We start from the raw sequence: 26,031 nt of genomic DNA on the forward strand, positions 1-26,031 counted from the left end.
AAAAATTTATTCACCTTCCTGAATTTTTTTCTAGAAAGTGGGTAGGATTTCAGTGGTATGTCTATTCACCAAAAATGATTGTAATTCACCCCCGCAACCGAAAATAATTTTTCCAGAACGATTAGAAATTTTTTTTTCTTCTTTGAATTTAGGCATCTAATATGATTTTCGGTAAGGAATTTTTTTCTCGCAAGTGCGTAGGATTTCGGGGGTATGTGTAATGACCAAAAATGATTGTAATTGACCCCTGTAACTAAATATAATTTTTTTAGTATTATTTCAAACTTTTCAATTTCGCCGAAAAATTTATTCACCTTCCTGAATTTTTTTCTAGAAAGTGGGTAGGATTTCAGTGGTATGTCTATTCGCCAAAAATGATTGTAATTCACCCCCGCAACCGAAAATAATTTTTCCAGAACGATTAGAAATTTTTTTTTCTTCTTTGAATTTAGGCATCTAATATGATTTTCGGTAAGGAATTTTTTTCTCGTAAGTGCGTAGGATTACGGGGGTATGTGTAATGACCAAAAATGATTGTAATTGACCCCTGTAACTAAATATAATTTTTTTAGTATTATTTCAAACTTTTCAATTTCGCCGAAAAATTTATTCACCTTCCTGAATTTTTTTCTAGAAAGTGGGTAGGATTTCAGTGGTATGTCTATTCGCCAAAAATGATTGTAATTCACCCCCGCAACCGAAAATAATTTTTCCAGAACGATTAGAAATTTTTTTTTCTTCTTTGAATTTAGGCATCTAATATGATTTTCGGTAAGGAATTTTTTTCTCGCAAGTGCGTAGGATTTCGGGGGTATGTGTAATGACCAAAAATGATTGTAATTGACCCCTGTAACTAAATATAATTTTTTTAGTATTATTTCAAACTTTTCAATTTCGCCGAAAAATTTATTCACCTTCCTGAATTTTTTTCTAGAAAGTGGGTAGGATTTCAGTGGTATGTCTATTCACCAAAAATGATTGTAATTCACCCCCGCAACCGAAAATAATTTTTCCAGAACGATTAGAAATTTTTTTTTCTTCTTTGAATTTAGGCATCTAATATGATTTTCGGTAAGGAATTTTTTTCTCGCAAGTGCGTAGGATTTCGGGGGTATGTGTAATGACCAAAAATGATTGTAATCGACCCCCAAAACCGTAAATAATTTTTCCAGAACGATTTGAAATTTTTTCTTTCCGTCGAAAAATTTCACACCTTCTGGAATTTTTTTCTAGAAAGTGAATAGTATTTCGGGGGTATGTGTATTCACCAAAAATGATTGTAATTGACCCCCGTAACCGAAAATAATTTTTCCAGATCGATTTGAAATTTTTGAATTTAATTGTTAATAACTTTTTAACGAAGCCTCCATCAACAAATTGGTGTCGAGTTTTGCTTCCACTGTAGCCGTGAAATGAGACGCTTAATCCCTAAGCGATTTTACTTTTAAAACTCGTTACTATATTGGCGTTTAGCGAAAGATTAATTGTTCCAGTTGCAAAGTTGTTTCGGTCTTTTTTGAGAGTCACAGTGGAATTCGCGTGTTCGTAGACGTTGAAATTCCCGCGATGGTTCCAGGAGAAAAGGCCGGCCATTGATCCTGTCTAATCGGTCGGAAAATTTCGAAACGCGGCCGCGAGGCAGATTTGATTAATTCAGGCGGGTTCAAACGCATCGTTTTGGCCAAACGCGTGCAATTACACGTGTCTCGTGAACGATGCCGGTGGTCGGGCGAAACAAAACCGTCCGCGTTTCCTGTGGTGTGCCGACCGGCCAGGTATCGTATTGAATTGATACGAAGTCGAATTAGCCTGACTAATATGACGTCAGGTGGTTTCGAGTGATCGACGGTCGGCGTTCCCCGAAATCATGACGATCCATTCACCCTGAAATTTTTCCAACTTAATTTCCAATCTGTGCAGCTAGAAAGTTGGTCAGAATTTCTGGCAAATTTCATGGCGTTAATTTCTCCACAATTTTCGACCATTTAACAGTCTGAAATTCCAAATACCTTAAAATTTCGATGTTAAAAATCAGCTGGTTGGTTTGTTACGAGCATTTTTTCTTTAATATTTCCACGTTTTCTTTTTGTTTCTACTCGTAAGCTCGTCATTGCGAGGCGAGAACTTATAAGTACTCGATTAACACTTTGATTGCTACGTCACACATATGTATATGTGATCCACCACTATGAAACTAGAAAAATTCATTCTCAAATTCAGACATCGATGGAAATAAATTTGGATAGGATTTATGAATTTTAGCAAGATTACGAAAATAAGTACTAAAACAAATTTGGGGTTGTGTAGTTTTGATCTCGATTTGATATGATTTGTGAATTTTAACGTCACAAGAATAAGTACTGACAAAACTTTTAGATAACGTAGTTCTAAAATCAACATTTTAATCTTGCAGAATATTATACGGTTTCGATCTGGCAGTGAGCGTGTTAAATATAGTCTGTAAAGTGTCTGAAATACCTTAATAACCTTCTTGCATCTAAGTTTAGTTTACCTTCGTTACAAGTAGTATAAATACTAATAAATTTATTCGATACTACTTTCTATTTGTTTAAAAATATAGGAAAAGTCAGTATAGAATAAAAATTATTCCCAAAATCGTTTTAGAAGTAAATTTATATTTTATTAATTTAAAAAAAACTACGAGTCTGATGTAAGGGTGTACAGTTTGGGGAAACGTGGGAGGTATTAGACTGAAAAGTAACATTTTACAGGAATAATTGGTACTCTAAGAGCCTCGAGTAATAGCGACGAGTAGAAAGTATACCACTGAAACGCAAAATGGTTGGTGTTCGAGCATTAATCGCGACGAATTTCGATCCTTCCCGAGTAACCCGTAATCTTGATTAAACGGGCAAGCTGCTTGCGGATCGAGCAGCTTTTCCGGAGGAAACTCGGTCGAGTTTCGTGACGTTAGCGGGAAAACTTCCTGGTGGCGAATGGCTTTGGAGTCTGCGGCTGCTTTTGACAGAGGTTTCGGCGGCAGAATTTACAATTTCCTCCTCGAACGCGATTAAACAATTTGACGAACTCCTCAAGACGAAAAATAACAAACTACTATTTAATGAATCTTTTTAATTTTGATTTTTCGGACTTATTTCTACGATAACTATTAGATATTTGTACGGTTTTCAAAACCCGCCTTTTTTATTTCTAAAAATGGCGACTAAAAATGATTTAGCTATGCTATCAGACGCAGTGGTCCCTCGATATTGTTCGCGATGACATTCTTAAAACAACCACAAAAATACAATTTTTTTTATTTTCGAATTTATAATTATGAAAGTATGATATATGTAGATCATAGTATAGATATGGATCACAAGTATAATGAAGTTTAAAAACTTTCACTCAACACAATTTAATTCTACAGTATAGGTATACATATGTACAGCGACTGAATCTTACAAATTGAAATAATCTGGATTGATTTAATACCAATCGTTTTTCGAAGGCTTATGAAGTGATAAATAATAGAGAAAAATATTTTTTTCATCACTGTATACTTGCTTATAGTTGCTTAAACGATTAGCATGTAAGAAATTAAGTTTGACTGTGAATATTTCTATCGAACGATGATACATTTCATTTAAATGTTCATTTTCAAAATTGAAAATTTAATTTTGTTTACTTCTCGCTAGCTAGAATCGATTTGACCCTTTGCACTCCTATGTCGAGTGTGACTCGTCATCAGTTATCGTCTCAGGATCTCCTTTTTCAAGTCCAAACCAATAGTGTAAATAAAACAGATATTTAATTGAATTTGTTTGTTCCTGTACTTGTTTAAATTGCTTTATTTTCTGTTGGGAGCTGCTGGTAACAAAATTGAAATATAATTCGGAGTGCAAAGGGTTAAGCCCATTGTGTAAATTGTAGTAGAAGGGATAGAAGGAAGCAAGATTGAGGAATATCTCGAAAGGTGTGAAAAACAGGTGTTTGAAACGATCCATTCAGCTCATTTAATTTTACTGTTTGGAATAGATGTCGAAGTGAGCAATTGGTTTGTGTGCGTTTCATCGGGTTGTAGGTATCGGTTAAGGCGGATCCGTGATATCGATATCGATATCGAGCCGTATTACTCACGGGTAAATATAACTTCAAAGTTATTCGAGCGTTTAATCTAAGGCGAAGCAGAGGTTGCATTCAGGAAGGGAGAAATTTACAGTAGACCGTAGATACTATACAGATTCTGCGGCGGGTAGAACGGGGCAATTTTCTGAAGCGTGTCGAAACGATACTCTGGCCCGTTCTAGTCGCCATTAAATTAATTTTCATCGATCACGAGCACGGATACTTGTCAAGTAATTCTCCATTCATCCGCTTGCAAATCACGCTTGGACGTTTAAAACATTTGTGAAACGTCGAGTATTAACAAATGCATCCCATCTGCCGGATGAAACTTTTAACGAAATGGATTTATTCTTTGCTTTGAGACGTTTTGATTCTTTTTTGCTTTGTCTTTAAATCCTGTTGCATTGTTCCAAAGTGGATAAATTTCGTTATATGCGAATTTATTTTTTTATCGCTTCTAAGTTTTTCGAAAGTTATTGGTATCGAACATACGGAAATTTCGAAAATTTTGCAATTGCAAATTGTTACATTTGTAACAATTTTTGAGATTACGAACGGTGAATTATTCTGTGGCTCTTCTAATGGCCGACGTGAGCAATTTTCAACGCTGCCGTGATTTTCCGAGTCCACAAATTTCTTCTCGACACCTGTATCAATTAAAGGTGTTACACGCCGCGAAATATTATGGGACCAGGGTCGTTTCTTGTTCGATTATGTCACGAGCACCGACAGCGGTTAAGTCACGCTGGTTTACACAATGTACACATATAATTAGGCGGCTCGTAAAACAATTGGGTTTCAGTTCAGCCGTGTACGTGGTCGAGCAAATCTAACCGTGGTTGACCTTACGCCGTTTCCCTCGTTCCTGCTAACTCGTTCAAAATTATACGCCCACGCGATATATTTTGCTCGTTTAATTAATGTTATGTTCAAAATTATCCATTGTAACCACAATTTATAGTTTTTTTGTCAAACACCGGACAAAACTTGTTATTAAATTCTGGTTAGCTTCCAATATACGGAAAAATGAAAGGAGAGAATCTTCAGTTTCACTCACCGTATACACGTCGTGAAAGAATAAAATATACATTATATATTTTTATACAAAGTATTAAGAATCGTTTCTCGTCCACGCTATAGTCGAGAGCGTCTCTTATATAGAGACAATACTGTATCGCTTTTTAATGAAGTCTCACAACAAGTTGTCAGTCAACAAGTTGGTGGTATTCTTGATTTTTGATTTATTTTTCACTCTAGTATCTAAGGTAGGCCCAGGACGAAACGCTTTCGCTCTCCTTTCCTTTTATTTTCTCCTGCTATTTCCTCCGTGCAGCCACAAGCAGCCACGCAATATTCGGTTACGAGTCAGGGCTGCGAGAGAGCATTTCGAAAGGGAATGCCGTTTGAGTTTGTTAGTCAGGTACACGGAACTGATACGAGATCGAGGAGCCGCTGGAATTATTGATAGCGAGCATCTAGGATCGGATCACGTGCGAATGAATTCGACGCGAAATTGGGCCGCGCTCGGATAGGTGAAACGTTGTGGACGAACCTAACGCGAGAATCGGGGAGCAGTGGCATAAAACGGCGCAGACACACGAATTCTACGCGAAATCGAAGAGCTGCTAGGAGGTTACAACACGTGCAGACGAACTCGATGTGAAACTAAACGAGGTAGGGGAGTTCACGGACGAACCTGATGCAAAATCACGGAGCAGCTGGCTGAGCTTACAACAGCCACAGAGAAATGTTAGTTGATTTCGTTAAGATACTAATTTTATACGACTCTGTCGGTGAAATTATATGTATGTGAACGTTCGATTATTGCCATTGTGGGAATGGAATGCATGCAAGGGTAACCCTAAGCTTTCTGTTTTTCCATTTTTCCAGGGTTCTTCGCTTTATGACTTTCTCCAGCTCGCGCTAAATATTTTCCAGTTTCAATTTTACATCTCTCTTCTTTCAGCTTTTGGTTGGATTAAAGGCGAGAGACACAGTCACACAGTTCGTCTTGACACGTAATCTCTATTAAAATATACAGTGAGTGTAAAAAGTATTCGTACACTAGTCAATTCGAACAAAAACTTTGCAGAACTTTGTTTATTACAAAAGTATGTTAACAAAAACATGCATACATAGTCCACACAGATTAGCGAAAACTCCTGTTTCCCGCTTTAACGCGGACCGCCATGCTATGGACAGTAGATTTGAATTTTAATAACAAAGAATAAAACATGAAATTGCATCTATAAAAATTGCCAAAGGCAAATGTGTCACAATATTTTTTGACACTTTGATACTATTTCAAGGAGGTATTTTACCGTCAAATGCAGATTTAAACATTTTTTTTGCAGTCAAAATAAGATTTATTTTTACATGTTTCAGTGAAAGTTTAAAATTGGCGACACTCCATGCTCTCAAACATAGTCACTTTTAAGAAAAGCTCATCTTACGATCTCTATGATTCTGATCATTCTGTTTGTTTGGAAAAAACGTGAAAGATTCTTAATTAGTATGGGTTTAGCTATATCTGGTACCGAAACTAAAAGAAAAAGTCGAAAATTAAAAAAATGGCAGTACTTTGAAGCGTGATTATCGATCTTTTCATGCTTCTTTTTACATTTCGAGTGGTTAAAGAAAAATAAAAAATAAAAGTTTTGGATTGATTCTAGTATAGACTATAGTCATAGATGTACCGAATGTACACATTTTTCGTGACATTTTAAACAAATTTAATTTTGCAAATTTGACTGCAAAAGGTGTTATAGTTTATTTGCAAAAAATTCTCGAAGAAACTAAAAAAAAAAACACATTTCACATTAGATACCCCCCTAAATATTCATTCTTGATAATTGAAATTAAGTTCATCGGAATAAATTTTGTCATATACAGCGAGTGTAAAAAGTATTCGTACACTAGTCAATTTGAACAAAAACTTTGCAGAACTTTGTTTATTACAAAAGTATGTTAACAAAAACATGCATACGTGTTCTTGGAGGTCGCTGGAACAAATGTCATTACAACAAATTATTTGTTTGTATTTATTATGAAAATATTAACAAATTTCCAGTAAATTGGCGTGAAATATACGCGTAATAAGTATTCGTACAGTCTTTGATTCGTAACATTCCACATAGAACGATTACAAGATAATCCATGATATGTAAACATACTTAGCATCAGTATGTCTGGAGACGCTGTCGGTATAGGTAGTATCCTAAGTATTATCATCGAAATTATTAGTAAAATGGGACGAAAACGCAAGGAAACCTCCGAAGAAGAAAGGAAAATTGTTATAAATTTACATAATAAGTGTAAATACTGAGTGAAATTTCTAAAATTTTAAATAGACCGAGGTCCACATTTCAAGGAATCATCGACAGATATGGCGATCGAAAAACTGTAAAAAATAATCCAAAAAACGGATAATCCACGTAAACGAATAATAAATGAGTATACCGGCCGATGGATAATTCGAAAAATAAAGCAAAATCCAAAGATAAGTGCGGTGAAAATCACAGCTGAACTTGAAAATGATCTGGACATTAACGTATGCAGTAGCACGGTGCGTTATTTTTTACGGGATAGAGGATATCACGGCAGAGTAGCTCGTAAGAAATATTTCGTAAATGAAATTAATAGAGAGAAACGATTGCAATTCGCGAAAGAGTACGTTAATGTTCCTATGGAGCACTGGAACCGTATTATATTTACCGATGAGAGTAAATTTAACATATTTGGGTCAGATGGACGATGTACAGTATGACGGAAAAAAAATACCGAGTACGAAAAAAGAAATTTGAAGCCGACCGTAAAGCATGGAGGAGGATCAGTCGCAGTTTGGCAGTTAGGCTCTATGAGTGCGAGCTGGGTTGGATCCCTCCATTTTATCGATGCTATCATGGATCAGAAAATGTACATCGATATTCTAGAAGAGCATCTTCAGGTTAGTGGAAATAAAATGCAGTTACAGGGCAATTATATATTTTTGCAAGATAATGATCCAAAGCATAATGCTTATAATACACGTCAGTGGATCATATATAATGTGCCGCAGCAATTAAAAATCCCTCCACAGTCTCCAGACGTAAATATGATAGAGCACTTATGGAGTCATCTTGAAGAAAAAATTCGAGACCATGACATTTCTTCGAAAGAAGATTTAAAAAATGCACTTTTAGAGGAATGGAACAAAATTTCTAGTACTATAACCAAAAATTTAGTAAATTCAATGCCGCAAAGGCTTAAAGCGATTATAGAATCTAAAGGAAATCCCACTAGATACTAAAATAGCAAATAGACTGATTTTTGTTAGGTTTATGTACTAAAATTTACAGTTTTTGTTGTAAAATTAGAAGTGTACGAATACTTATTACGCCTATATTTTAGGTCAATTTCTGGAAATTTGTTAATATTTTCATAATAAATATAAATAAATAATTTGTTGTTAATGACATTTGTTCCCGAGATTTCTAAGAATATGTATGCATGTTTTTGTTACCATACTTTTGTAATAAACAAAGTTCTGCAAAGTTTTTGTCCAAATTGACTAGTGTACGAATACTTTTTACACTCACTGTATCTTGATCGAAGGGTTGTTGTTATTTGTCGTTGCTGTTCAGTGTTTCCATCAATCTTTCCCAATACGTATATCATCGTGATCTCGAGCGTTCGTTTTGTTTGGTCCAAGAGGTCCAAATAAGTTTTCTCTTCTCTAGTCCAAGTTCTCCGCCACAGTGCTCGCCTCTGTTTATAAATAGTCTTAAAGTCGGGGCCCTGTCCCCCAAAGGAGGTCGGAGAACTCGCAATCGGGATTTTCTTCGAGGTGTTTGTTTTGGAGAGTCGACCGGGAGGCGGAAGGATTCGAGTTCTCTGACAGCCATTTTCCCGGGGCTGCTTCGAAAAAGGCCAATCGATAAACTCCGTAGAAAAAAAAAGAGCCACGAACAAGAATGGTAAATTTCCGACGCTCTATGAACCAACCTCGTGCAAAAAAGATCGCGCCTCCCGTCGAGCAAGTATCGATTTCTGTATAAAAAGTAAAGAACGAAATGATGAAGCGAGGAGGCACGAAGTGTCATGGCGTTCTTCCAGCCACTTTCATCTTTCGAACAAATTGGTGATCCCATCCTGTCGCATTTTAATTTCACCTAGTCTCCAGACTCCTTTTATAGGTGCTCTTCCTTTTTCCACACAAAGATTTATTACATTCTTAAACGCTTATTCTCTTTCTATAAACTCTTATTTTTCCACTTTTGTTCTAATTCAATTCAACTCTGAGCTTCACGATTCGTTTTTATTTGAAATCATAAACAGTTCGATATAATTACAGTTGTTTTATTTAACACTCATGACAAAAAGCCAAACAGGTGGAATATACGTATATTGCGTAACACTGAGATAAAAAAATGTTTATTTTCAGTTATTTCTTAATTATAGAACAAGACAAAGATAATTTGTACTCTTGAGTTTCTTTACATTTATCGAAATCATTAGTCGAATAAAAATGTATTTTCTCGTAAAATGATTTTGAAAAGTGGCGTGTATTCGTAGAGTATAGGAAAAGGAGCTCGGTTGAGGGGAAAAGGCGATATCGAGGAACGAAGTCCTCGCGTCCTATTTGCGAAATGGCACACGTCTGAAAAAAGAAACCAGCGCGTGATATCAATTTCCCGCTCAGCTAGAACGAAAACATCCTTCGTCGAAGGTGAACAAGCTATCTATCGCGTTGCCAACCTATCGAGTTCTTTTTTTTTTTTGTCGTTAATGGAAAAGATGGTCGGTTGTAGCATGTCGAGAGACGGGGAAACGACATCGAATCGTTACGATAAGTCTGCGGGCATGCCGGGATCGGCGATGGTTCCAGAACCGTACCCTTGAACCATCTATTTATTCAGGCGTCATCCCTTCGACGCGATTTCCCCGGAGGGAATGGTTCCTCCGAAGGAATTCCTGAGAGTTTCAGCCGGCACGGTACGGTGCCTTCGTTTTAATCGAACCCGAAGGCTGCCTCCGACGAAACAATCCAACCGCATTTTTCCACTGAAAAATGCAACGCGTGAGAGAAAAGTGTTGCTGGAAAATACCTTCTAACCTCGTAACTCGGAGGATTGCTTCCCTCGATAGCTACCGTAGAAATCTGTTATTTAGAAAGCAACGTCCCATTGTCAAGATCGTTTGCTTCGCTATGCCCGATCGAACTAACAAATTCTCGACATTCTACGTGAATTCTAAACCTTTTCGAAATAAAAAAGAAAATTAATTTGTAAATTACAGTTTTATTTTTTTTTGCTCTTTAAGTGCCTTAATTTCGACATTTTGCATACATATTTATTTGTTTTACGATTGTTGATAATCTTTTTTAGGCGAATGCAATAAAAACTGACTGAATTATATGTATGTCATCGAACAAGGTTCCTTCAAAAGTAAATGGCCATCATTTTGTACATTTATGAAATACAGGTATTCTGCTTTTTTAAATTTTATTTTTTGAATGACCTTGAATAATTACAGTCACTGAGTTCCTAATGAAAGGGACTATCATTGCAGGTGTTTCAAAAAGGGTGATCCCATTTTAAAAAAATGACGGTGATTTCTTTAAAAAAAATAACATAGAAATAAAAATATTTTTGGCATCGTGCGAGGCCCATTGTACCATTCAATTTTGTCAATGCAAACTTTAGGTGACTCACCCTGACATAATTGAGAAATTCTATAAAATATTATTATTTAATTAAATGAACGAAACAAAGCGTGTATGATAGAAAAAGGAGTTTTTATAAAAAAAAAACAAATGCAATAGTAGGATGAGAGGGGATAGAAAGGAAGAATCGTCGATGCAGTTTATATCGAATGAAAATAGAGGAAATGAAACGAACAAAGCGGTGAAATCAAAGTTTGCCACGTCGCTGAAGAGTTGATTTCCTTATAAAAGAGGAAAGCCATCGCATAATCGAGAGCGATCGCTGTATATTATCTGTATTGGTACAGCGGGCAAAAATATCAAACGTTCTCTGTTCGATCGGAAGAAAAGCAGGGAGATGGATTTAAAAATAAATCGTCGACCAAAGGGATTTAATTAAAACTCGCCAATCCGGCCTGACTTCGGTTCAATGGCTCACTCCGAACCGCGTCTATTGACTCGTTTCGCGAGTTTTTCTGTATTCGGATATTCCAACGTCTCAGTGATTTAAATATCGGACGAATAACTCATCAAAATTTTATATTATTCAAATATAGTCCTTTAAAAGGGTCTTCTGCTGTAAAACGCGTTTTTTTATGTTCTTCTTGGTACTTTTTTACAAAGAAACTATACAGGGTGTCCGGTCACCCCTGGGGAAAACTCTAATGGGAGATTCTAGAGGCCGAAATAAGACGAAAATCAAGAATATCAATTTCTCGACTGAAGCTTCGTTAAAAAGTTATTAACAATTAAATTAAAAGATTTCAAATCGTTCTGGTAAAATTATTTTCGGTTGCGGGGGTCAATTACAATCATTTTTGGTGAATAGACATACCCCCGAAATCCTACCCACTTTCGAGAAAAAAATTCGAGTAGGTATCGAAATTTTTAGACGAAATTAAAAAATTTTAAATCATACTAAAAAAATTATATTTAGTTACAGGGGTCAATTGCAATCATTTTTTATCATTACACATACCCCCGAAATCCTGCGCATTTTCGAGAAAAAAATTCAATATATTCATTAATATTTAAAATTTACGAAGAACTACATTTCTATGAAGAAAGGATATTCCAGACTGAAATATTGTATGCAAAGAGAGTAGTCGGATAATAGAGGTACCGTTCTGGAAAAGTTGAAAGGTTTTGAGGCCTCGTCGAAGGGAAAATGGATGGCCAGTGCACGGAATGGTTGTGCAACTTTCGAGGACTGGATTCTGTGTCGAACGCTAATTTCTGTTTAACAAAGGGCAACGGTTCACCATTGAATTGTAAACTCTTGTTAAATACTCGGCCTTGTCGCTGTCCTCTCGGAACTTTCGTTATACTCTCGGTGTCCACTCGCAATAATCGATTCGCTTGAGACTCTTCCGAACTGCGACACGGACTCGCGCCAAACTCCATCGAGCATTCGTGCATTTCCCTCGAAACACATTGTTCGTAGACAGTCGCTGGAACCTTTCACACTTCCCCAAACATTTGTCCTTCGCTCAACAAATTTCCGATTAATAGAGGACTGGACATTTTCATCTGAACCAACCTTGACAACAGTTTTGTAAATATTGCACGTTTCAAAACCTTGATCTATTAATACATGACAAATCGTAATTTCAAGCACAATGATTTATTAATCGGGAAACTAAATTTTTTATTTGTTTCGTTATACTGGAATTGTGTAAAGTTAAATTTTAGTGATCTTGACGATCTATTATACCTTTAACAAGAATTATACTGAAGTAAATTTTGATAAGAATTTGAATAGTTGGATTATAAATCACTTCAACAACAAATAACCAAAACTATATTTCAATAAAGAGACTATGTATACCTACTTTCATCAGCCATCGTGGTGCAACAGACGCCAAGCAACGCATGCGCAGTACACGTAAGGCCAGGGATTCCCAATAATATCGATCGTGCATTGATCCGTCTAGAAATGTGTACAATTTCTCAGAATGGCGTCACATAATTCGAAGATTAATTGTTTTCGTGGAAATACAATATCCAGATATGTCCTCCACTCCAAATAATCCCACATACAACAACATATTTACTAACAGATATACCCACCTACAAGCTAAAAAACCCAAGCTTCCAAACCCATTCTATGGAAGAATTGCCAAATGCGATAGTTTCACTGTGATTACATCAACACCAACTATTCCATGTAAATTCAGGAAGTTAGCTCCCTGGATTCTAAAAACATCAGAAATCAACGTCGACCTCGCAAGGTTTCCTAAAGACCACATAAGCAGCACAGAACATAGATTTTACTTCCAACAACTGTATGACAAATACCCAAACCATCAAACGATATACACTGATGCATCATAGACTCACCAGGGAGTAGGAGCTGCCATCGTCTGCGACACCACGACAAAGAAATTCCACCTCCCAATAACCTCATCCATTTTTACAGCAGAAGCCTGGGCAGTTCTTGAAGCTCTTAACCACATACGTAACCACAATGTCCAACTCTCCATCATTTTCACCGATTCAATGAGTGTACTCATGGCAATAGCAAATATAAATCGCGGAACCGAACATGGAGTCATTCTAAACATCCATTATACCTATACGGATCTCATCAATAACGGTAAACAAATAACCCTAGCCTGGGTTCCATCTCACCAAGGCATCAAAGGGAATGAGGCAGCCGACATAGCCGCTAAAGAAGCAACAGCACTTCCACCAGATAACATCGTCAGACAAGTCCCACACCAAAACCTCATCGTTGCATTAGGCCATATCGAACAACAAACATGGAATAAAATATGGACCACATCCAAGAAAATAAAAACACATGACGTTACCCAAGATTTCTTCCAAATAATGCCTAGCAGCAATATGAGAAGGAAAGACAGGATAATCATGGCCAGGCTTAGAACTGGTCACTGCAAACTCACACATGAATACTTAATTAAGAAAACAGAACCATCAATGTGCACTGTCTGCAAGGAAACCATTACAACCAACCACCTATTATTCGAATGCAGGAGATTCAACACTCAAAGGCAGAAATATAAAATAACATCGACAGAAGTTCTGACGACAAAGAAGCACATAGAAAATACCCTGAACTACCTAAAGAACATCAACATCTACCACTGCATATGACCGGACAGAAAGAAGGAAACAGATCCTAATCGTCGCTAATGACCCATAGGTCGATGCGACGTAAAACTCGAATTAAAAAAAAGAAAAAATATCCAGATATTCAATAAATTAAAACAAAAATGTAATATAAAGTACAACACGAAAGAGAAGGAATGATTCTCTCCTAAAACAATACTAGAACCACTTCCAAAGTATCGTGGAAACGTTCGAATTCCAGTCACGGCTCTCAATTCGAGAAAAATGTCGTCCTTTGGTTCTGAATTTAATGACCGGGGTCGTCAGGTTCCGTGGATCACATAGTGAAATCTGGTCACATATCATCCTCCGAAGCAGTTACCATCGAACAAGGGTACGAGGGCTCAAAATACACCGAGATTAAATCAACTTCGACTCTTTTCGGCTCCGACGTCCACCAATTTTTCCTCGAAACGCGCATTTGCATCTTTACGACCTCTTTCTGTCATTTTTTTCTCGGTTCCCCGCATCTTTCACGAATCATGAATCCGATAACAAATCGCGCGCGAATCTCTTCCTTCCAAATGGTCCGAGTCACGACATCCCAGACACGTTCATTTCGTTCTTAAAATCGTGGTAGTTTTTTACAGCCACCGGAAAATGTTACGTGTAAAATTAGGGCTTTTCTATTTTGTCGCGCCACGGACATTATTCCTGGAAAAAAGACAGACCACGAGCGTATGGTTTTCTTAAAGATTGATCATTTAGTGTTAATTGGCATAAAAAGTTTCAGTTTATTATGTTGCACCCTTGAAGAGAACAACAATCCCAAATATTACCTAGAAAACTATAACTATATTTTTATTTGTTGACTAAAGAAATGTACATATGTGTAAGGAAGTTCACTTCCTCGAGACTAGTTTTTAAAGGCTCCTGCGCGCGCATGGGGAGAAGAGGAAGTCAGGTTTTTTTAAACACGCGCGATTGCTGTGAAAAGTGTAAAAGTGAGACGATCGAGAATAAACATCGAATGTAGATTCTTTCGGAGAGGAGCTCTTCGCGTTGTTCTTGACTGACCCCTTTTGGTATTCCCCATAATTGGAAAATTATAAAATTATAACATTACATATGTACAAGGCTAAGTGTAAAGTAATTCAAATTTAGAGACATCGAAAACTGTTTGTGTTTCATAGAACAAACGTTAAAGCAAAACGAAAGAAATCTTCTCGTTTTTAAAATACTTGGATCAAAATATAGAACCGGTTTAAACGGCAAATGTATTTTTTTAAAATCGTTTTGTGAATGATAGTGATAATCTCATGCTATTATAACTTGGAAGCAGTTGGAAATTACGAATAAATCGATGATAATCCGTTATACTATTAAATAGCAGGAGATGTAACTGGAAAAAGTATTCGTTTCGAGAGTATCCACGTATGCACGCGTATAAATTTATTAACTGCAACTGTAGTGGCCAGGAGCAATAAACGAAAATTTATCTGCGACCGGTTCCCAGGAGCTGGCCCGTTTATTTGTTCGCTTTCCACTTCCCGCGGCTCGCCATGGACAGAAGGAATATTTATTACATCCTTTTATGAGTGTAATTGTATGGCATTGTCCAAACGATGGGGCAAAAACACTTTGAGATTGTAAAAATTAGTGCTGCAAACGCGGTTGTGATGTAACCTTTACGATTAATATAATTCAATTTACGAGAATGAGTACCTTTGCAGAAATTTAATAACATTAATTTTTCACCAATTTTATGATATACATTTCAAAGTTATTCCAAGTAATAAAAATATTATAATTAAAAAGAAATTTTGGTTTTAATCTAATAATGTATTATTATATATGCCACATTTTTTAAAAATATTGAAATTTTCCGAATATTAAATTAAGTCGCGCCTGACTATAATCTGGTCACGCTACTTTCAAGTAGTATAACCAACTAACTGGTCCGACGACTGACCTATACTACTGAAATTCTCTAACGAAGAAATAGTTATCAACGAGAGATTTATTTATGTTTCAATGTTTCTAAAACTAGGGTACCTGAAATAAATAAAAAACTAAAATTTTTCATGTAATTTTGCACCATATATTAGTTTGGGGAAAAAGAAATCCATTATTTTTCACCTAGATGGCTTTAGTGACGTACAGGGGGAGATTCTGGAGGCCAAAATAAGACGAAAATCAAGAGTACCAATTTGTTGATGGAGGCTCCGTTAAAAAGTTATTAACACTTAAATTAAAAAATTTAAAATCATTCACGAAAAAATTATTTTCAATTGCAGGGGTCAATTATAATCATTTTTGATGAATAGACATACCCCCGAAATCCTAAGCACTTTCGAGAGAAAAATTCGAGTAAATGCTGAAATTTTGTCGGCGAAATTAAAAAATTTCAAATCGTTCTGAAAAAATTATATTTAGTTACAGGGGGCAATTACAATCATTTTTTGTCAATACGTATACCCTCGAAATCCTACGCACTTTCGAGAAAAAAATTCATTACTGAAAATGTGATGTCTGACCATACATTGACATGTTTCACTGAAACTTCATACTTATGTTTAAAATATTATATCTTCTGAACGGATTGGAGGATTTTAATGTTTTAAAAGGCAAACAACGCGTATTTTAATCAAGAATACGTAGAAATCGCAAAAATATGCAAAAAGTTGATCCTTGATACCGCAAAATGAGAAAAACCCCATAAAAATGGTCCAATCTTCAAACAGCCATAATTCCTACAATAGTGAATATATTTCAATGAAACTTTTTTCTGAAGTAGAGCTCATGGGTACCTACAAAAAAGTATTGGACAACTTTTCTATAGAACGTCAAACAAAATGACTAAAAATCAAAAACAAATTTTTAAGAAAAATCGACAGGGCGTAGGTGCCAAAATTTTCGGACGAAAAAAAAAAATTTCAAATCGTTCTGAAAAAATTATTTTCGGTTGCGGGGGTAAATTCCAATCATTTTTTATCATTAGACATACCGTCGAAATCCTACCCACTTTCGAGAAAAAAATTCGAGAATGTGTGAAATTTTTCGAGAAAATTAAAAAATTTCAAATCGTTCTGGAAAAATTATTTTCGGTTTCGGGGGTCAATTACAATCATTTTTGGTAAATAGAGATACCCCCAAAATCCTACGCAGTTATGAAAAAAAAATTCGTATAGATGGACATATTTAATTAATAATTTTGTTAATAACTTTTTAACGAAGCCTTGATCAACAAATTGGTATTCTTGATTTTCGACTTATTAATCGAACGGCAACAAACTATAAAACAAAACGGTACATATTTGAACATGAAAATAATGGATTTCTTTTTCCCCAACCTAATATTTTAATTCAAAGTGAAGTATGCAGAAACTACATGTTTATAATACACGACTAGAGAAATGATGGAATAGAAACTGCTCCATAATTGTTTTTGCGTATATTTTCGGTGAAAATATTTTTTAAATATTAATAAACAAATAGTTTTTCACTGTCTAAGATGCTTTTTCACGCGAAAAACGTCGAAAAAATCAGTTTTTTATTTTTCCTACTAAGGCACAATCTACCAAAAAATCTGAAAAAATTCAGGGAGATAACCAATGACAATACGCATTTACAGTAATTATAGAAATCTAGTGTCTCGAAAGCTTCAATACGAAATCCGTATTTTTCTGTGTTTTTTTGCGTTTTCAATTTTTCACACCTAGGATTTGGAATCGAAAAATCGGACAAAATTCTCAAACACGTATCTCAATAACCACAATGCACCAGATTTTTTTCATAATTTTTGTACTCGATTAAATAGGGGAAATAGGGCAGAAATTCGTTAATCCGAATTTTCTCAATAACTACCCTTCCAAACAAGATAGAGGGTTAAAATTTGGCACAGAACGTTTTTTCTTGATGCTCTATCGATGGATCCATCGTATGTCACATTTGACCCCCTTATTCGGCTATACCCTTTACGCAAGATAATGCGATGAACATATGTACTATATTAGCATAGTGGAAAGAATAAAGAAAGTTTAAACGGTTCGAAAGCTTCTTATGGGATTTAAGCGAGGTTGCAGGAAGCGTTGGGTGAGGTTTTCTCATTTTGTTGGTCGGTAAATCGACGGAAAGCGTATTTATTATCTCGTTAATTCTCGTCCAGTGGCAGAGGCGAGGCGGGTTCTTCTCGTCCACTTCGGAGACGGTGATTTACGCCAGGTTTCCCAGCGCAATAAAGGCCGTTTCGCAGCATGTGAATTCTGGCCGACATCGTTGAATTTTACAAGAAAGCTCTGTCGTGAGGCCAGCTAATAACGGAGCATCGTTTGCCATAGAACGGTCCGCGCGGTGGATCAAGCAATATTAGTGACAAATGGCGCTCGATTTCGAATGGAAAGGAACGCAAATGTCGGTAGCCATTTCGATCAGCCCAAAGTACCATAAACATTAGTGTTGGCTCATTTTATGGTGGGAAACTACGGCGTTTCACGCCATCAACGTGTTTCATTCGTAGGAGGCTGGTCTCACAAGTTCCCAGCTTTCGACATTTTTTCAATGAAAATAACATTTGCAATTTAATAGAAAACATACAAAATTTGTTAGCTCAGAAGATGTATGAAACATTATATATTCATAGACATTGTGTCAAAGCTCCATGTTTGGAATCCACACTGGCTTATGGAATGACTATGACTATTTTTGTTAACATATAATAAAAGCAAACCTTATAACAAACAAAATACAACAATCTGCAGGCTTATCAGTGGGTAATCAATTTGAAAATGTCAATGTTTTAATGAAAAGCGTTCAACTATATTTTAATTTTCAAAAATCATTTATGAGAACCTTGAACATTTTATTTCTAAATGATAAATATAATAGATCTTATAATTACCTTATAGATGATTCATCGATATTTTGAACCTTCGAGTAGCATTTACATTCGATGCTAATTCTCTGTATAAAACGTATGGAATTTGATTTATAATTTTGGACACCGTTTCTGCCAAGTAATTGTAGAAATGACAATTTTATCAATTTTAAAAACTATTTCTTTCGATTAGTTTTTGGTGAATGTGGCGTGTGAGCAAATACTTTTAAAAATTTCTGTTCAAAAGGTGAGGAAGATATTATCAATTTAATAGGATTTTCTTTGCGGGAAATTCTCTAGAATAATTTTTGTATCTTCGTTCTCTCTTTTTCTATGTTAAGGAACACTGGTTACAGAAATGCCAGCGCCAGACAATGTGAGGTTTCTTGCGACAAAACCAGTATTCAACGCAACTTGAAATTTACAGTTTGTACGACGATGTGCTCGCTATAATATTTTGCTTGTTTCCAACAGTTCCTCTTCCTATTTGTCTTTTCAAGAGGGGGGGGAGAATAAATGGCGCCAACAAGTGAAATTTAATTCCGTTCGTAATGCAATTATTTTTGAGAACAGTATAACTTTTTTAACCAGCCTCCTAACTAACACAAAATTAACATTAAACTAACGTATTTAACGGTTCTTAAGCGTCGTTGAATAACAAACTCATCAAAAATAATTGTTGTTATATAATAATTAAAATTTTTATATCAATTATAATAATTTACTTACCAGCAAATTATGTGGAGCGTAAGAAAATTAATTTCAATGTTAATAACGAAAATTAAATTGGTCTTAGATAGAGTGTAATGGTCGTTGACGAGAATAATTGTGATTTAACGTGCTTCTAATTTGGCATTCATTTATTAGAAAAATAAATTTTTCAGACTTATAAAATAAATTTAATATAAATTTACAAATATAAAAATAAATTTTTTAAACTTTTACAGTGTGGTAAAATGAAAAATTACGTTACCCATCGATGATGACAATTACCGAATTACTGGTCGTTAAAAAAGTCAATTAATTTGCAGTCGTTAGCGTAGAAATATTACTTAAATTTCTCTCGATTGTCTCTGTTTTAATGACAAAGGCAACGAGCCGTTTTAACGAGCAGTTATTTCGTCGAAATCTTTCAATTTTTATACGATCAATTTTCTGATGATCGCGCAACCAGTCAATTACAAACCGTTCTGTACATTAAACGCAACCTTTGACCAGCGTACGTTCCTACTGTTACATTCGCTATTGCGTCGCGCCAGAGTACTCGTAATTTCAGAGCCGGGTGTGAACTAATTAAAGTAATGAACAGTCGAATTTGCTCAGCGTCGAATGGAATATTTCAACGGTTGCCTCGTCGTTGTACGCGTTCATTCGCGCGTCCCGATGTAAACGAGCATGACTGCGCACGCAAATTAAATTTATTCAAAGAGTATTAGTTTCGAACACGTTAAAGAGGCATTCTTTTATGGTTCTTGTTGCACTCGGTCCTGGTTGCTTTTTCATATCGTGTCTGGTAATTAAATGTACAACGCGTACTCCTGAAAGTTTACTAATACAACACCGGTGGTATATTAAAAAATAACAGGACTCTCTTATGTAAATTTAGTAAACAGTGGCTATCTAATTTTGGTTGAAAGTTTTCAATCTATTCATTTGTTTCAAATTTTAAACAGAAATTTAAGAAATTTTTTCGAAATTTGGAAAGAAAACAAATTTTGATGATTTAATCATGTTTGTTCAATTTATGAATCGTGTTTGTTCAATTTGCGAATCGCGTTTGTTCAATTTATGAATCATGTTTGTTCAATTTGTGAATCACGTTTGTTCAATTTATGAATCATGTTTGTTCAATTTGTGAATCACGTTTATTCAGTTTACGAATTGTGTTTGTTCAATTTACGAATCACGTTTGTTTAATTTACTAATCACGTTTGTTCAATTTATGAATCGTGTTTGTTCAATTCATGAATCGTGTTTGTTCAATTTGCGAATCACGTTTGTTCAATTTACGAATCTTGTTTGTTTAATTTACGAATCGTGTTTGTTCAATTTACGAATCGTGTTTGTTCAATTTGCGAATCACGTTTGTTCAATTTACGAATCACGTTTGTTCAATTTACGAATCACGTTTGTTCAATTTATGAATCGTGTTTGTTCAATTTACGAATCCTGTTTGTTCAATTTGCGAATCACGTTTGTTCAATTAACGAATCGTGTTTGTTCAATTTACGAATCCTGTTTGTTCAATTTGCCAATCGCGTTGTTCAATTTATGAATCACGAATGATCATTTAACGAATCTAATTTTAAAAATCATCACCGTACTAATCTGAATAAGCAAAGACGTGTTAGTGGTCCAGGGAGCAATAATTTCGATCTATTTCCTTATTGATTTGGATGAATTTTGTTTAAAGAAATGAATCGATAGTTAATTGCAGCAACCCACCGTAGTTATTTAAAGATCGTATCGTGTCGCGTGGCTGTAACATCTGCTACATGGGTTGCATCGAAACAAAAAAGAGGAAACGAAGCTTCGTTGAAATGTTTGATCTCGAGAGCCTTTGTTCCGCGCTATTCTTCGGTGAGGAACCGCACTGAAGCTCAACCGGTACACCCTGCAATTATATTCTAGTGCCCCGAAACAAACGACTGGGAGATGTCGTAGCGGGTGTGCAATTACCCCCCATCCCCCGCCTCGGAAGAATGAATACGCCCGCGAAACACGATATTGCAAAATATCCGCGCGACTAACGAAGGGCCCTCGAAAGTATATGTCTTTCATAAAACTGCGTAACGTAATTACGCGGGACTGTGAACCTCGACAAAGGTACGTTTCCTCTGCAATTCCGACGGAATAAATGCGCTCGGTGTGCATCACCGTCTTGCTTTAATGCACCGGCCCCCACAATCCTATTTCCTACTATACCAAATAAAATAAGTCAGTAACAACAGCAATTAGATACTATATTTCAATCTCGAATGATTAATCATAATTACACATTTGTTTACAGGCTCTATTGTATCGTTCAAAAATAGGTGTATTTAAACTTTTTTAAACATTTTATCCGTACGTTGTTTACCTAAGTCGCATTAAAATTACCTTTGTAACTGAATAAAATGCTCGTATTGGCAACAAATATTATTTTTTAATTCTAGCTCCCGTTTACGTTTCGCGCGTAAATTAGAATTCGTTGACGAATATTGTTAAACTAGTCAAAAAAGTTAATTCACGGATGATAGAATCTGCGTTCGTAAGTAAAATTTTCCTGACTCTGATTGGCCCCACTTTGCGCATCTCTGCTTCAATAAATTGCTTCTATGCGTTTCTGAGCGGTCAAACCGGTTATATTCACGCTCGAATCTACGCGTTGCCATTTGTTAATTTTAATTATCTCACGTACGGACACGAGCGTTATTCTGGCCGTGTTTTTAGCGGCTGCTGTCAAATAACTTGCCGAATTGTCTGCCGGATTAAATTGCGTTACCTTTAGTCCGGGAAACGCGTTTGCCGAGAAAATGAGGGAAATTGGATAGTTGGCTCGAGAAAACGAGCTGTGCACAGTAGGCTTTGTACAAATACTGTTCTATTAACACCATCCCACTCGACGTCGTATGAAACAAATCTTTCTACCATAATGATTCTTAAAATGAACATCGTTCATGCTGTAACATAGTAACATATTATTTTTACTCTATCCATCAAGGTTGATTAGATCATTCTCTCAGATTCCACACTTTTAAACATTTTTCTATATGTACATAGTAATGATTCTTAAAATGGAGTTAGCATGCTCACTTTCCGTACAGTATAAGCATATTCTTACACAGAGCTGTATCGTTCAGCCTCGAAATTGTATTTATCTTTTGACGTCAAGCATAGTCAGTAACCGAAAAAAAGACAGCGAGTGAGAAAAATAACATTGCTTTTTATACAAATCGTCGCTGTCACCTCAGATCGTATCGTTTTTTAAATGATATCTTTCATGTTTAATTGGCTCCAAGAGAGATTCCCCTCCCCCTTGCTGGGAGGGATAGATATGTTCAATTTACGAATCATGGGGTTCATTTTAAGAAACATTATTGTATATCGATTGGCCCACCATCTCCGAGTCACAGAGCTAGAAGAGAGATCTCCTAAGTTGGAAGGGATAGAAATGCTCAATTTATGAATCACGTCTAGGGTTCATTTTAAGAATCACTTGGTATCGTTTATCACAAATGTCGTTTTTCACGTTTCACTGGCTCCAATAGGGATCCTCCCAGTTGAAAGGAATAGAAATGTTCAACTTACGAATCATTCTCATTTAAAGAACCACCACTGCAGTCGAAATATATTAAAAATCTGTAACGTTGAATTATATGTATATCGGAGCTATCGTTAATAAAATGATTACATGAAACTGAATCCAACTGAGAAACAAAGTAAAAAATTTGGGCAGTATATCATGAAATTTTGATTATTGCGAGAAAGAAGTAGGACTTTGAAGAACAGAATTTGTTTTTGCCAGAATTATTGGCTGGCTACTGCAACGGATTAGTGCGCTGAGTAATGAAACACAGAAAGTCTAGTTATTATTATTGCGTTTTGAATTCGCTTCTGAAATGATTTCCACCATTTCGAGAGAAGCGTGTCGAATTAATCAGTAAAAAAGGTATTTCATCGGTCTCGAGTGACACAATAGTTGAGTTGTTTTCAGTCGCAGTGACGAGCTGTTCTGTCCATTCATTAAAACGAGGCTAGTCGATAGCGCGGGGTTCGAAGAGCGTTCATCCGTTGGCTGGAATCGCGGCAAATGAGATTTCCATGGTAGCCAGATTCGCGTTTACGCGACTTTTAATTACTCCCGCGGGCAAAGCATTGTCCATTTCGCTTGCTGATTATCCCCATGTCGTCGCGCGTCAAGCCAGCCACCCGTTTCTGAGGGCTCGATGTTCGCTTCTGACGCGCGAATTACTCTTACACCTACAGTTCATACTTGTTTCGTTCCGTGAGGACATTTACTTTTCTATCGAAGAAACTAATTATCAAAACATAATACCGCGATCGGTCGAGCGCTTGTGAGAGCGCGACCCCTCTGGTGGCGACGCCACGAATCATTACTGTACGTGCTCAGGGGATGATATCACACGTACAGAGGAGCAAAAACCATAATAAATGTCTGTATCGAGATTCGTCCATCTAACAATAAACCACAATTAAGTGCACGCGTATTAAAAATTGATTTTTTCAACAACGAAGCCTCGAAGGAAAAAATTTTATTTTTCAATTTTAATAGGGAACTCCCCGGTTGCATCACAGATACTGGTACACCCTCTCTATTCTTCCTTTTGTTTTATATTTGTTAAAAACCCTCGTTTACGTTTTATCGAAGCAAAACGAGGCAAAAGTGTTTTATCCACCGCGATCTTGAGGTCATTCATATTATTTCTCTTTATTTCTCTTGGGTTGATCACCAGCGACCGTTTAGCCAATAAATCGCTTCTAATTTGCTTCGAGCACCTTCTGGACTTATCTGTACCAACACCAAAGTCTCTGGATTATCTCACCGAGCGAGTCTCTCTCGCGAGCCAGCTGATATTAAGGGTTGTAAATTAACTTTAATGCATATCCCGGCCGTTTGCTCGCATTCGAGAACTTTGGATTCGATATTTAACGGTGAAATCGATGGGACGCGTTGGTTGGTCCGCCATCGCTGGAATTTCATCTCATGGAATCTAATGAATGGCTCGGTTTAGTGGTACCGAACTGAGGCCTAAATTCGATAGCAATCGACTACGACTGCCTTAACTTTCAGGTCAGGGTTAACACGTAGAAGGTCATTATCGAATACTAACATTGTTTAGCTCAGGCTAATAAACTATTTATGCACCTTCTATTTCAATAGATTAACATTCCTTTGTTCGGTGTTGCAATTTCTGTTCTATGCAATATTGGTATAGCAAAGACATTCCGTTTTGCTATTTTAAAAATGTCGCGAATCGTGAAAAATAGCGGAGAAGTCACGTCCGTATCATGAACCCCGCGATGTTAAGGTTCCTTTAGAATCGTTAACACATCCCTCTGTAAAATATTTAAGGCACTGACCATTAAAATTTCATTGGATCCTTGAAATTCCGCGTAAGTTTCGATCGAAACGTTTCGTCGAACGTGGACGTAATAAATCCATAGGTGTGCTTCTATTAATTTCAGATAATGGGCAAGTGGTACGTGGTGGAGGTTTTGGAGCACAAAATCGATCCGCTGAAGCCTGTAAGCGGATCGTACATCGTCGATTCCTGTCCGATTGTCAAGCTGCGGGCACTCGAGTACTCCTCGCTGAAGCTTTTATGGACCGAGGAGGCTGGAAATCTCGAATACACCTTCCGGATACCGGACATCTCTAGGAAACCAGGCGTCTGGATCTCCAGCTCTCAGCAAAACGGTAACTCGACTTCCATCGTTGAAAGCTCGCGACAAAAAACGGGGAATCTACAGATTCTGTGGATCCTCGACAAACTTTTCGATTCGGATTTCGATGAATTTCGTTCACTGTCGCTCGAAAAATATTTCAATAATTTCTTGTCTCGATATTTTCGAAACGACGCACAGTGGGGCCATTGCATGCCAAAACGCGGCAAAAAGTGGTTTCATACAAATATACCCACAATGAAATAATGATTCACTAATAGTTAATGGGACACATGGGTCATGATTTGGTGTGATTTTTTTTATCATTTCTCGATTTTTTATACGACTACATGATTTTGAAACGTTCAATCTTAAAATCATCCAAAATTATAATCAATTTGCGAATCACGTTTGTTCAATTTATGAATCATGTCTGTTCAATTTACGAATCGTGTTTCTTCAATCTATAAATCGTGTTTGTTCAATTTGAGAATCACGTTTGTTTAATTTACGAATCGTGTTTGTTCAATTTACGAATCGTGTTTGTTCAATTTATGAATCGTGTTTATTCAATTTGCGAATCGCGTTGTTAAATGTATGAATCGTGTTTGTTCAATTTGCGAATCACGTTTGTTCAATTTGCCAATCACGTTTGTTCAATTTACGAATCTTGTTTGTTTAATTTGCGAATCACGTTTGTTCAATTTACGAATCGTGTCGCTCGAAAAATATTTAAATAATTTCTTGTCTCGATATTTTCTCGAGGAATCTAATTTTACGAGACTTTTTGAAACAGTAATTTCTCTAAGCAACCGAATGAAATAAACAAGAGCTTTGATTGAACGACGGATGCCTGTGCTTGCAAGAAAATTAGAAACACGCCATTAAATGCTGCTCCGTACGCTCTTTGAGTGGTCTCAGAGGC

The 26,031-nt window shown here is 36.3% G+C and overlaps 1 protein-coding gene across 1 annotated transcript in view; it reads left to right on the forward strand.

Annotated features, from left to right (window-relative positions):
- LOC122402642 overlaps positions 1-26,031 on the forward strand; it is a 78,200-nt gene that overhangs the window by 44,838 nt on the left and 7,331 nt on the right. Inside the window, exon 2 of the mRNA XM_043405600.1 lies at positions 24,909-25,140. Within this exon, the coding sequence (XP_043261535.1) occupies positions 24,909-25,140 (232 nt within the window). The remainder of the gene's footprint in view (positions 1-24,908; positions 25,141-26,031) is intronic.

This window comes from Colletes gigas, unplaced genomic scaffold (assembly GCF_013123115.1).
Source record: "Colletes gigas isolate AHSC1104 unplaced genomic scaffold, ASM1312311v1 Colletes_gigas_Sc00038, whole genome shotgun sequence".
NCBI lineage: Eukaryota > Metazoa > Arthropoda > Insecta > Hymenoptera > Colletidae > Colletes > Colletes gigas.